Raw genomic sequence first — 13224 nt, forward strand, 5'->3', positions numbered from 1 at the left:
CCTGCGGGCAGACGCGGTAGTTTCAAGCCTGGCTTCACTGCTTACCAGGTGTTTAACAAGTTTTTTAACATCTTTGCAGCATGGATTTCCCATGTGTAAAATCACGTGTGTGAATATCTACCTTGTAGGATTATAAGGTAGATTTACGTTAATTAATATATTAAAATGCTTAGAATAGTGTCTGATATAAAGAAAGCATTCAATAAATATTATCTTTTGCTACTACAGAAGGTGTGCTCAATCCTGTGTTTGTGTGTTTGTGAGTGTGTGTATACACATACAGATATAAACATGTATATACACACATATACATATATATCCACATACATATGTATTAGCATGACTTATATAATTAAATATGTGTATGTGTGCATGATTTATAAAGCCTGTGTAAGCCTACTTTAAACCACATGAGATGGACAAGGCTCAAAATGGGCTGGAACATTTTCCCCCCATTACTTCCACTATAAACAATTCCGGGCTTTGGTGAGGTGTTTGTGTGTGGGTGTGTGTACGTGTGGGTGTGTTTTGGACAGCAACTCCTGTTTGGAATAGGGCCGGCCAGAACCCTGTTCTTCCTCAACCTGTCCCGGTAACAGTCCAATCCGGCAGGAACCTCGATCTGTTTCTTTCTTATCACAAATACAAACAAACCCCTTCAACAAGCTAGTATCATAGAGTGGCGTGCTTCATCACTAATCCGCCCTTTCTGCAGTCCTGACTCCAAGGGAAGAATGCCACCTACCCAACCATCCGCACCAGTCAGCCAGTCCTGCAAAGTGCGGCAATGCTCAACTCAGCCCGGGTCGGCTCCAAATCCCCTCCCTCTGATTATTCTTTGGCCTTAAAAAAATTTGCCACTATTCGGGCTGACAGGAAGTTATGCTCTCAGCACCCATACCTGGTAAACATTTCCGCATATTGTAGCCTTCTTGAGAAGCCAAATTTCGGATTCCGCTCTCTGCGTGCGTTTTCCCTAATTGCGCTTGCACTTTTGGAATGCCCGGGTCTCTGCTGCTCACAGACAGCGGAAAACGCCGGTGCAAATTGTGTGGGGGCTGCTGCCTGGCCCGGCCCGGCCTGGCGGCTGCAGAAGCCAGCGCAGGTCCCCCCGGGAGGCTAACGTGCAGGATTGCACAGGAAGTCAGCCGGTGCTTCCAAACCCCTCTGTGACGAGCGACTCCGTCCCGGGCCTCCCGGGCGGGGCGGGGCAGGGCGGGACGGGGGGCGGAGGCCCCCCCTGCTGCACGGAGAAAGCCTGACAGGCATCACCGGCGCTCCTCTGTTCGGTCTGAGGTCGCCACGGCCTCGCCGATGCATGGGCTGCCGCGGCGCCTTTCCCGCGGGCGCAGCGCGGGAAGGGATGGGGTCGGGGGCGAGTGGGCTGCGCGTCGGGAGTGGCGCGCATCCGCGCGCTAGAGGCCCGGTTAGTGACACCGGCCGCTGAGCCCCTTCGGACGGGACCCACTCGGCATCGCGGACTGAGAAGGTCAGTCGGTGGCCGGTTTCCTAATGTGTATCTAGAAAGGCGCGCGGCAGGCCGGGTCGCCACAGGGAGGGCCGTGGCCAGAGGAGGGCAGCCGGGGGCGGGCCCGGCGCAGGCCGCCTGGCACGGTGGGCGGACCCGAGGCGGGGTGGCCGCCGCCGCAGTTGCCTGCAGCCACGCTCCGGAAGGCGGGCGGCGGTGCATGGCCCCGACGGGAGGTGCGCGTCCCGGACCCGGAGCTCCGCGCGCCTCCTGAGCGCTGCAGCCGCCTCTGCGCTGCGAGTCCTAGGCACTCCGGCCGCCGTCCCGCGGACAGGACTGCGTAGCCTCCTCTTGGGCTGGGATTTGCTTGGAAGTCTTCTTCCTGGAAGCGATGTCCCCCCAACAGGAGACGCTAGGGGGGCAGCCGGGGCGCTCCTCTTCCCTGACAGGAGTGTCTCGAATCGCGGGCGGCCCCAGCACCAAGAAGGTGAGGACGCCGAGCGGAACCCCGCCCCCGCCGCCGCCGCCGCCGCCGCCGCATTCCAGGCGCGCGCCCTCTGCGCCCGTCACCTCCGTGGGGTTTAACGTTCGAAGCTCGCGTTCGGTGCCGTTTGTTCCAGACCATTCCCTCCTTACCCGCCCTCACGCCCGCGGCGCTCCCAGCACCTCCTGGCCTCTTCGCGTCTAGTCTCACTCGCTCCACAGAGGACCCCGCGGCAGCCCATCCACCGCGGCCCCGGCGGCCCCGCTCCCGCCCCCGGCGGGGGCGGGGGCCGGGAGCCGGGCAATGCCTTTTCCGGTCCCCTCCTGGTGCCGGCTCTCGGCGCCCCGCCCGAAGTCCCCCGGGCGATCACCGCTTCTTGACCGGGTCAGCTCCGACGTCGTTCAGGCCGGCGGCGTCTGCCTGGGCGCGGCTACCGCGCTGAGTAAGGTAGACGGCCGTGCTGTATCGCCCGCGGGACCCAACCCCTCACCTGGACCCCGCGGCGCGGCCGCTCCGCGTGATTTGATGGGGTCGGGGAGTGGGTGCGCGCCTCGCACTGCGCTCCTGGATGGACTCCGGGTCTTCGAGGCGGTGGGCAGCCTCCTAGGTGCGCTGGGGATGCTAACGGTCAGCGCCATGGAGGAGCCTGAGACCGTGCTGGGTGGGGCCGGTGAGCTGCAGCGGGGGGTCGTGAGGGCTGCGGTGAAGGGCCTTGGCCCTGCGCTCGGTCCTGGCTCCAGGAATCGGCGGGGCTGGGCAGGGGCCGGGTGTCAGTGTGGTTGTGCCGACAGTGCGCTTGATCCCTGTCAAAGCTCGGAGGAGGGATGCGGGCCACAACTTGCAGCGTACCATGCCAATAAACACAGCCGCCCTGTGGCGTGTCCATTACGATCAGGTGAGGTTTCCTTGGAACCGTTCCCTCCGCAAGTGCACGCGGCCGCGAGCGGCAGCCTCTGCGGCTTGGCTCTCTCTCCAAGTGATTGATTTGGGTGTTTCTAGCCTTGCCTTCTCTCGCTCCTCCCCTCCCCCAAGACCTTCTGCTAGTTGGCCATTTTTGCTCTGTGTCCTGGTGGTGCCCTTCCAGCTTCTGTGGAACCAAGTTGGGATTCGAGGGATAACTTAACTCTTCCTTAAGAAATGCCTTGAGGCATTTTATTTATATCTTTGGAGCCCTAAGGGACCGCGGAGGCTCCCTGATGTCAGAATCTTACAGCCTTTCATGACTCCTCTGACCAGGATCCAGATGGGCTCCAGGTCAGTGGAAGAGCGGCGAGATCCGTGCGTCCGTGCGCCAAGTTCAGAAGTGTGTGTGAGCTCCCAAGGACCATGACCATGTCAGCAAGCCATCTAGGTGTCGGTGAACTCGATGTATCGCTGTAGTGCAGGCTCAGCCTTTGATGTATTGAGGCTGAGGTTTGTCCTTGTTGCTTGTCCCCTTCAGAGATGCACGGATGGGGGGGGGGACTCACTAGGTTAGAGCTGTATTTGGGACGGTAATTGAATGTTCAGTAATTAGCATTTTAAAGCATTTTTATTCTTGTAAACTTAAGGAATTGGGAAAAATCAAATATTTCTATTCGTGAACAGATCTCTTCCTTTTTTTACTAACGGTAATTAGGCATACTGGTGAGGGGAGAACACATTAGAGGAGCTTGCTCATGTATCAGTAGTATTGTCCAATAAATGATAGGTTGCTTTGCATCTTAAGCCATTGTCCTAAGATGCTGTCCTTCATTATAAAACATAATGGGTTGTCTCGTTACCAATCCAGTCTTTTCCTTTTCCTTTTTTAAAAAAGTAAATGGATGTTGCCAGTCTGGTCTTTTGACAGCATTTTACTGCCTATAGAGCAGGAGTAAGGTTGAAGAACTGTTTCATTTTGCTTTTAACATTTTTTTTTCCAGAAAAGTGCGTCTCCGCCTGTTTCAAATATTAGTAGGCATGTCTGTTTGATTTCAGACCCCCAGAGCAATAGAAAGTAATACTAATAAAAGATTATTTACAAAAGCATAGCTCAGAGAACACTGCCATTTACACTCATGGACCGCAATCTTCATGTATCCCAAATACTCAACAGACTGATCTTTTTCAGATTTCATCTCACCATTCTAGTGCTTGGTAGTCCGAGTGAGTCATGGGATTTATTTCTAAAAAGTCTACTATGTGGTTGTAATGTTAATTACTAGGATTTGGATCAATGTTGTTTAAATTACCAGTTATAATCAACATTTAAAAATGAAATAGAAAAGAAAATATTAGCAGGGTAGTAAGGGTAAAGACTGTTTTGTGTAACTTCTTTTTCTCTGTTTCACATCCGTATATGTATTTTGGGTAGGGATGTAAAATGTATTTCTTACTGAGTGGTCAGAATTTTTAAAGATAGGTTTATTGGCCAGACCACTGTATGGGATGAGTTCACTTGGCTTTTAGTTCTAGCTCTATTACTGTCTCAGTAATCTTGACAAAAATCACTTAACTTGTTTGTTTCCTCATCTGTAAAATGGGAATCAAAGAGATAATGCTGCAGCAAGTGCTTTGAGAAGCATACACAGTGGACAGATACATCTTTTACTCTATGAAAATAAGATGCTCTTAAATAATAGGCCTTAAAGGAACACGCTAAGCAGTAAAGCAGTAGGATCTTTCAAGCTAGTCATCCTGAGAGTCTGTGAATTCAGTGGTGTTACCAGTGCCTCGAATGTGGTTCATGGTCCTAGAAACTGTTGCCAAGGATGCGGTTTTGTACACTGTGATGAAATTTGGAGTGTGATGACCTAGGTTCAATTCTACATTGTTTCTGTCCTAGCCTACTGACCTACTGAACCTTTCAGTTTCCTATGTGTAAAATGAAAATAACAATAGTACCTAACGCCTCGAGATTTTGGGGAAAATCGAATGTGAAATTGAGTGAACATTGACATATAATAAGCACTCAAAAGGTGTTAGCTCTTATTGTTTGTACTTAACGTGCATGTCTGTTGTAATTCATAGTACTATGTCCCAGTGGTTCAAGCCAAAAATCTAGGATTCATTTTCAGCTCCTGGCATTTCCTCACTCTATAGCAACCATCAGAAAGGCCAGTTGACTATCACTTCAAAACATGTCTTGAATTTCTCCACTTCATCTCCACTGTTGTCACTGTAGTCCAAGCCAAACCATCACCATCTCTCTTGTACCTTTGCAGAAAGTCCTTAACATGCCTAACACCTTTTCTCTTGCTCTTCCCTGACCCAGTCTCCATTTTGAAGCACCAGAGTGATCTTTTAAAAACGTAAATTGATGTTAATTAATGACATGACTCATTTTCTTATTTATGCTTTTCTTTTGGGTAAGTGATCGGTCTCATCACCCCAAAAGTATTTCTGTTCAGTGTGTAGTTAGGAATTGAGTCTCTCTGGTTATACTGCTCTAAGGAATTATTAATGTGTACACTACACTACATGAAAAGAAAGGATTTTTACTAGATTGCTCTTCCTGTTTGCAATAAAAATTTTTGACTAGAGGATAGGAAAGGAAGTGACAAAGTAGGGGAGGGGACTTGGCAGGATGATCTCCTAGCCAATTCCCTTCATTATAAGGTCAGGGTCATGATTTTTAATCAGAAGATAAAGGCAAGAATATTAAATATTGCCATTCTGTTCTGACTTCACTTTAAACATTTTTGCTTTATCCTCTTCTAGACAATACAGCAAAGTCTGTATAATTTGGTATTATTTCTTTCAAATAGGATTTTTAGTATTACTGGGTTGTAATTCTGCTAGTGAACGGTTTCATTGTTTCCCATAACTGGGCCTATTCTCTAGACAGAATTCTTGTCCTTTCTGTCCCCAGGACTGGACTTGCCCAAAATAAAGCCAGTGTACACTGTGCCAACTACCTGTCTCCTCAAAGCCCCTTGGTCAGTCTTTTCTTTCCACTCAGGAGCAGCTGACTTAATAATCAGCCTCTGAGATTTTACTTTTTCATCACAGACACAGCAGTGTTGTGGTTTTCTGGATAACAAGATTGTCTTTGCAGGGGCACATTGGAGATTAATTCTAGTATTTGCTAAGTAGTGCAGAGACCTAACAGAAGTCAGGACTCTAAGTAAGATAGATTGATCTTTTAGTAAACCAGGAAGGGTTTGGGGTTTTTTTTTTTGGTTTTGTTTGTTTGTTTGTTTGTTTACTTTACACAAGGGCATGTATGTGATCTCACATTCTGTGGGCTACCCTATTTATAATACTGAGAGCCTGATTCCACTGAAGTTCATGGATCCCTCATCATCACTAGGGGAAAAGGGCAAGATTTCTGAATCCTCTGTTAGGGGTTAGAGGAGAGATGGGTTGTAGGAACCAGCATTACCACCTTTTAAAACCATATCACCCCCATGAACCATGAAAGCATTTATATTGGCCCTATGTTTTTGCAAAACATAGAAATGCCAAAAAATATGTCTTTGTTTAGTTACCAAATGTGAGAGAATGATTGTTAATTCTTTTATCTCCAAGGGCTCTGAGAAAGAGTACCATTTCTGGGCGAATTCTAGCAAAGAAGAGGCACCATACCCACTTATTGGTAAGTTTCTGTGAAAATATAAGATGGATTGTGTTTTAATTATAGTTCTAAATGTCTCAGAGAATTGGTCATATGGCCCTAAATTTAAATACTATTAAATAATTAATCCCATGTAATATTCACCTATTCATTTAATAAATACATATATCAAGTATGTCCTATGTGCAGGTAAATGATATCTCTTCATTCAAGCAACTAGTGGTGTAGAGGGGAAGAGAAATGTCAATTTTCCTTTCTTTTTTTTTTCACTTTACAAACAGAACTATTTTGTCAAACCTTTTAAAACTTTCTTTCTAAGAGAAAGCAAGATGTGCTGGAATTCCATTTTCCCTGTATATTTATTTTTCATATTTAGTTCTTGAATCTCCTTTCCTTTTCCTACCGTTTGCCTCTATAGAAAACCTCCTATGATCCAGTCATGCCTCTTAATCTATCAGTGAGTACTTAACACTTGCCCTGTACCCAGATCTTTGCTAGGCATCAAAAAAGAAAATGAAATTAAACCGTTTAGATTCCTAAGACTCTTTATTGACTTATTTAGCAATAGGTAATACCTTACCAACTAACTACTTTGCTATTTCTCCAGCCAAATTTCCCAGCATCTGTTTTGAGGAATTACTGGTAAATAGGTCACATCTCACCTTATTTAAACCATTTAGCTACAAAAATATTTCTTGATCAGTGAAGTCCTTCAGTATAGTTAATGGAAGTAGGACAATTAAAATAAGGGACAGCATCTGTAGCAAATCTTGAGATGATGACACTGATGATGATGATGATTTCTGTTAATGATTTTTAAATGCTTGCTATCTGCCTAGCATTATGCAGAGCATATCACATGAGTTATCTCATGTAATCCTTTCATTGACCTGTGAGATCACTACAGTGTAATTTAGGTCTCAAGTGATATGAATAATCTAAATCCAAACTTTTCTATGAAATGTATATTCTCAAGCTTTAAAGCAAGCCATCATGCACATAGCACAAAATTCCCTGCATTTCCAGTTTATTTCTTAATGTTGTCATTTGTGTAAAAGTCAATGAGCAACAATTAAATCTGTGATGAAAAGTCAAATAAGTACTTAAAATAGTTGTTTTAATAAAATATATTAATTTAATTAAAACTATGTAGGTAGTAACTGTCAGGCTTAAAACAACATGAAGCTTCATTTTTAACTCACTAAAAAAGACACATAGCATATGGGACATGGTTGTTACTTAGCAGCAATTCTCCATTGTATATTTTACTGCATCTTGCAAATTTCAGTTGTGGATTAGCTACTGGCTATTTTGGTAAATCAATTTTGTTTTATTGCTGTCATAGAAGTCTTTATTTTTCTGCCTTTGTCCCTGAAAGTTGCTGTAGTACTTAATATCAATGAAACATTGACACTGTAGGCCTATGCGAGATGAAAAGGAAAAGTTCACTGAATTAGATTCAGTGATAAGTCTGGAATGGAAGAGACCTTACTCTCTGTACTTAAAAAGTAAACAAATCTACAGCACAATGGTACTTAAGAATTGAGAAAATGAAATTACTCAGCGTACTAAAGAGCAAAAACTGATATTGCAGTCAGATGTCCAGGGTTTAGTTTTTCTAGTTTGAAAATTCCTTTTTGAATCTTGTTTTTGTGTCTCTCATGCCCTGCAGTCTTCCTCCTAACTATTGCCTGTGAAAAACGGCCTCAGAGTGGCGTGGTGGGAGGGAAGCATAAGTCAGACAAGCCAGCCCTTGAGTAACTCTAATTGTGTATAACTAATAAAGAGTATAAAATGTCTTCTTTCAGGCAGATATCTTGTACTGAATAATAGTAATAATAGTGATCTTTGAAATATATAGTTATTTGCCCTTTGTATTTAAATACTATTAACCACTGAATTTTACTTATTTGATCCTTATAATACTGTGTGATGGGTAGGATAAATATTTTAAATCATGGATTTAAGGCGGAGAGAGGTCAGGGATTTGCTGAAGATTTACAGAGGTAGGTAGTGTCAAAGGAGAAACTAGAATGCCTTTCAGTATTCTCAGATGTGAACATAGGAAAAGTCAACATGATGCAACTCACAAACTAACCTGTGCATTCCCAAACAAGATATTCTTTAAAGACTTTTTCCTCTTTGTTTCTCCTCTCTACCCCCACCCCCCCCAAAAAGAACTACTTTGGTGGGCCACCTGCATTACACAGTGGTCTCCAAGTGTAAGAGTGTGCATGGTGATCGCTCAGTCAACAAAAGGATTCTTTATACCAAAAGTCCCAGGAGCAAATTGCAGGACATTCCATCCTGTAGCACACATGCTCATACTGACACAGTGCCAGTCAGCCTAAAGTCTACATTTAGATTTTTCTCTGTGTAGGACATGAATTCCCCTATGGGATTGAAATGGGTCACCTTCGAGACACGGCACTCCTGACGCGGGGGTCGAAGGACTCCCCGACACCTTCCAACCTCCAAGAGCCCTTCCTCATGGAACAGCTGCCCCAAGAGAAGCAGTGCCACTTCATCTTGAAGCCCAGCCGGCTGGCTGTGGCCCAACAACTGGGTGGTGAGTTGTCTTCCTCTTTCATGAGAGCCTCTTTTTAGCAAAACCTTTCTTTACTGAAAACCAAGTTTTCAAAGTTCTTTGCCTTTATACAGGCAAAGACCCAAACTTCCAGCCAGATGAGGTATTTTTTTCTTTTGAATTTTCTAAGTGTTTTGAAAGGAAAGATGGAGCTTTAGAAGATGGGTTTATAAATCAGCGGTAGGAGTGACTGACGGGTAATCAGCGGTTGGTTGTGGTACGGTCTGTTCTTTCTTCACTGTCCTTCCCCCTTTAACCTTATGCCCACTGCAGAGTCAAAGGCACCAGTCAGTGCGGCAGGTGCTTCAATGCCTTCTTTGTACTGTAATGCATTGCATTGTGTGTTCCCCCTAAATGATCACATTATTAAAAGAAGGCCGTCAGTGATGGGTGTCAGGAGACGCTGGTGCCCTACCTGGATCTGGCACTGATGATCATGGGAAGATGAAGGTAATTTCCACAGAAATCTCTCCTTAGCCTGCTAAGCTAATCTGAATTTCCTGGGAACATAGCCATCTGTTACCCTCCCCATAATAAAGACTCCAGAGTGATAAAAAGTGGTGCTCAACACAGGAGGACCATCATTAATTACCCTAACCCATGTTTGAGCTTTAAACCCTCAGTCTGAAAGTAAGATTGTATAGAAATAAAAGCATATGTATCATAACAAAAAGTGTGAGGTGGGGGGGTAGCTGAAAATTGATGCTGAATTTTTGGAGCTGCTTTTGTAAACCTGAACAAACTGGGATACCCCATGGACAGTGGCCACTGTTTTATGCTCATCTCCACACACATGCATGTCCAGCCCTGTCTCTTTCGGTTGATGACCTCGCCTCAAACTTTATACTTTATTGAAATCACTGGTCAGGACTCCTCCATCTTGCCAATACCAGTGATAAAAACTGACCCTGCATTTGCACCAGTCCTCCTCTCTCCCACAGAGTTAAAGTGAGTTTTTGAACTCTAAGGCTGTTTACTCACATCTTTGGGGTGTTATGGAGATATTACAGTTTTCCATCCCCTGAAACGTGAGCTCCATGAAGGCAGAGAGTTGAGTCTGTTTTGTTCACTGCTATGTTTTCAGCACCTGAAACAGTGTCTGCATATATAAATTGAACTCAATAAATATTTGTTGAATGAATTCTTTTATTGACAGGTCTGTTGCTGGTACTCATTGAAGACACAAAGGGAATGTTGCCTTTATAACTAAGCTGAGGAAAATGGTGTTTTACTCTTCTATCTTTATACCCATGTTGTTCAAAATGATTTCTCTGGGTCCCTTGTCAGTAAAATAAATTTATTTTAACTGACTTGACCAAAACAATCAGGGGTCAAGAATCCTAAGAGTTTTACCCAACTTTGTCAACAGCTTGCTTAATTAAACTGTAGGCACCCTGTGTGTGTTAGTCCTCTGTTTCTCTCTGTTGGAAGTTAGGATAAGATTGGTTGCAGCTGTAAGATGATTCACGCTAAGGGAATGGAGTGACTACAGACCCATGGTGGCAACCTACCTGTGAAACTAAAACTTTAACAAGTGAACCAGTTTTGTATTTTTTTAAATGCCCAAGATTTTGATGAACAACTGCTTTGGAAACCACTGACTTAGAGCAGGGCTCAATAGACTTTTTCTGTAAAGGGCCAGATAGTAAAATTTGCAGATCAAGAGACAGAATTGACGGTATTACACAGGTACTTAAATGACAAGAGGAAAAGCAAATTATAACAAATTTTTTTTATTGATGACATTCGATACATAGTAATAGAGTACAATTTTGTGTGGTACAGATCTACTAATGAGAGGAATTGGATTGTTTTGGGGGAATAACATTTCGCTTAATTGAAGTGCAAAGTTAGTATTCCAATTGTCACCATTGATTGGAAAGTGTTCTGATACGTAATTAGGTTTTACGTATTTCATCATCTTTGAAAATACCTTTTCACACAAGTAGGTACTGCCAAATACTGAGATACCAACGCTACAAGTGTACAATTTTAATTGAGCATGTTTCTCTCTTCAGAGATATTTGTAGAATTTTGTTAGATTCTTCTTTTGATATTTGCCTTTTGGCATGTCGTTTCATTGCATATTAATCACTTCCACTTGAAAGTTAGGTAGAAGTGAAAGACTTTTGAAACATGAAATTCCCCTTTGCACAGGTCAATTGCACAGTTACAGGATTTTCAAATGTAGAAATATCCTTTGCACTTACCTTGAGGCAGGTAAATACTGCTAGACATGTAGTTTGAGCTCAGAAAATATCACTGCTGCAGTTTTTTTTATGGGAATGGAGATCTTGCTTCTTGTTTTGACTTTAGACGGCGAGAAAAGTGTGAAAGTAGCTTGACATTACTTCATCACTAAATGTCATTAAATGTCAAAGTAGTGTTTTTGTTTTCTTTAGATAAATACCCAGCAGTGGAATTGCTGTGTCACATGGTTGTACTATATTTACTTTTTGGAGAAACCCCCGTGCTGTTTCCCATAGTGGCTGCCCCAAGTTGCATTCCCACCAACAGTGCGTGCGGGTCCCCTTTCTCCACATCCTCACCAACACTTGTCATTTGTGTCCTGCTGATAATAGCCATTCTAACAGGTGTGAGTTTCCATCTCATTGTGGTTTTGATTTGCATTTCCCTGAGAATTAGTGATGTTGAGCATCTTTTCATGTGCCTGGTTGCCATCTTTATATGTTTCTTGGAAAAAGTCTCTTCAAATCCTCTGCCTATGTTTAATTGGGTTGTTCATTTTTTTGCTGTTGAGTTATATGAGTTCTTTATATATTTTAGACATCAACCCCTTATCAGATATGTGATTTGCAAATAGTTTTTCCCATCAACTTATTGAAGTAGGTTGATTTTTCATTTTGTTGATGGGTTTCTTTGCTGTGCAGAAGCTTTTTAGTTTGATGTACTCCTGCATTTTTCCTTTCTTTGCTTTTCATTTTTGGTGCCAAATGCAAAAAAAAAAATCATTGCTCAGACCAGTGTCAAGTAATTTACCCCCATGTTTCCTTCTAGGAGTTTTATGATTTCAGGTCTTATATTCACGTCTGATCCATTTTGAATTAATTTTTTTTTGTATGGTGTGGTCCAGCTTCACTTTTCACTTACTGCTCTCCAATTTTTCCACTAGAACAAATCATAATAAATTTTATATGGAATCCCAAAAGACCTTGAATTGTCAAAGCATTACTGAAGAAAAAGAAGGAGGCGGGAGGAGTAACCCTCCCAGACTTCAGACAATACTCCAGAGCTACAGTAATCAAAACAGCATGGTATTGGTACAAGAACAGACATCTGGATCAGTGGAACAGAATAGAGAGCCCAGAAATGAACCCACATCACTTTTGAAGAGACTGTCCTTTTCCCATTTTATATTCTGGGGGGTATCCCAGCGGCCCTGCCCCTCAGACCAGTGCCTTAAAATTAGGAAATGAGTCTCTTTAAGATGAAGTCAGTGATTTGGAAAGAACTGCCTCTGCCCTGAGCCCTGGGGTGGGTAGTGTGCACACAAGGGCTTTAAGAACTGTTCCCCAGTCCACCATGGACCACAGACCTCCTGGGCGTGAGCTCTGTTGGCCTTCAAAGCGAGATGTTTTAGGAGTTTGTCTCACAGGTGCCAGACCTTAGAAGTTGGGGTGACCTATGTGGGGTACAAACTTTTCACTCCTTCTGGGGAAGGTCTGGGTTTTGAGGAGATTTTAAGTTCCCTCCCAACTGTAGGTTGTTGCACCAGGGATGGGTTTTACGGTGAGATTGTCTCAGCCTTTTGTAGCCACTTCCCTCTCATTTGCCCAACTTGACAGTCTCTCTGTCAGTTTTTAGGTTTTTTTCCAGAGGAAACTGTTGCATAGGTAGCTGTAGATATGGTGTGTGCGTGGGAGGAGGTGAGATCAGGATCTTCCTATGTCACCATCTTGCTAAAATCTTATTAAAGGGTTTTTTGTTGTGATTATTCTTTAATAATCTATGAGGACAGACTTCTGAGAATTATACTTTTTAATATTCAGCTCCCTAATTGAAGCATGGAGAAACACCGGCTTGGACCTTGTCGGGGCTGTCTGGGATGCTAAGCCTTCCTGAACTCCACCGGCCCTGCATTTACATCTCCCTTACAGTTTTTATAGCAATTGCATGTCTTTTCATCA

General features: G+C 43.9%; 1 protein-coding gene across 1 annotated transcript in view; it reads left to right on the forward strand.

Annotated features, from left to right (window-relative positions):
- Positions 1-2248: 2248 nt before the first annotated feature.
- The window catches only part of LOC140694413 (rho GTPase-activating protein 20-like), a 29794-nt gene continuing 18818 nt past the window's right edge, over positions 2249-13224 (forward strand). The window contains exons 1-3 of the mRNA XM_072957672.1: positions 2249-2399; positions 6444-6510; positions 8870-9058. Of these exons, the coding sequence (XP_072813773.1) occupies positions 2256-2399; positions 6444-6510; positions 8870-9058 (400 nt within the window). The 5' untranslated portion in view covers positions 2249-2255. The remainder of the gene's footprint in view (positions 2400-6443; positions 6511-8869; positions 9059-13224) is intronic.

Source organism: Vicugna pacos, unplaced genomic scaffold, assembly GCF_048564905.1.
Source record: "Vicugna pacos unplaced genomic scaffold, VicPac4 scaffold_21, whole genome shotgun sequence".
Lineage (NCBI taxonomy): Eukaryota > Metazoa > Chordata > Mammalia > Artiodactyla > Camelidae > Vicugna > Vicugna pacos.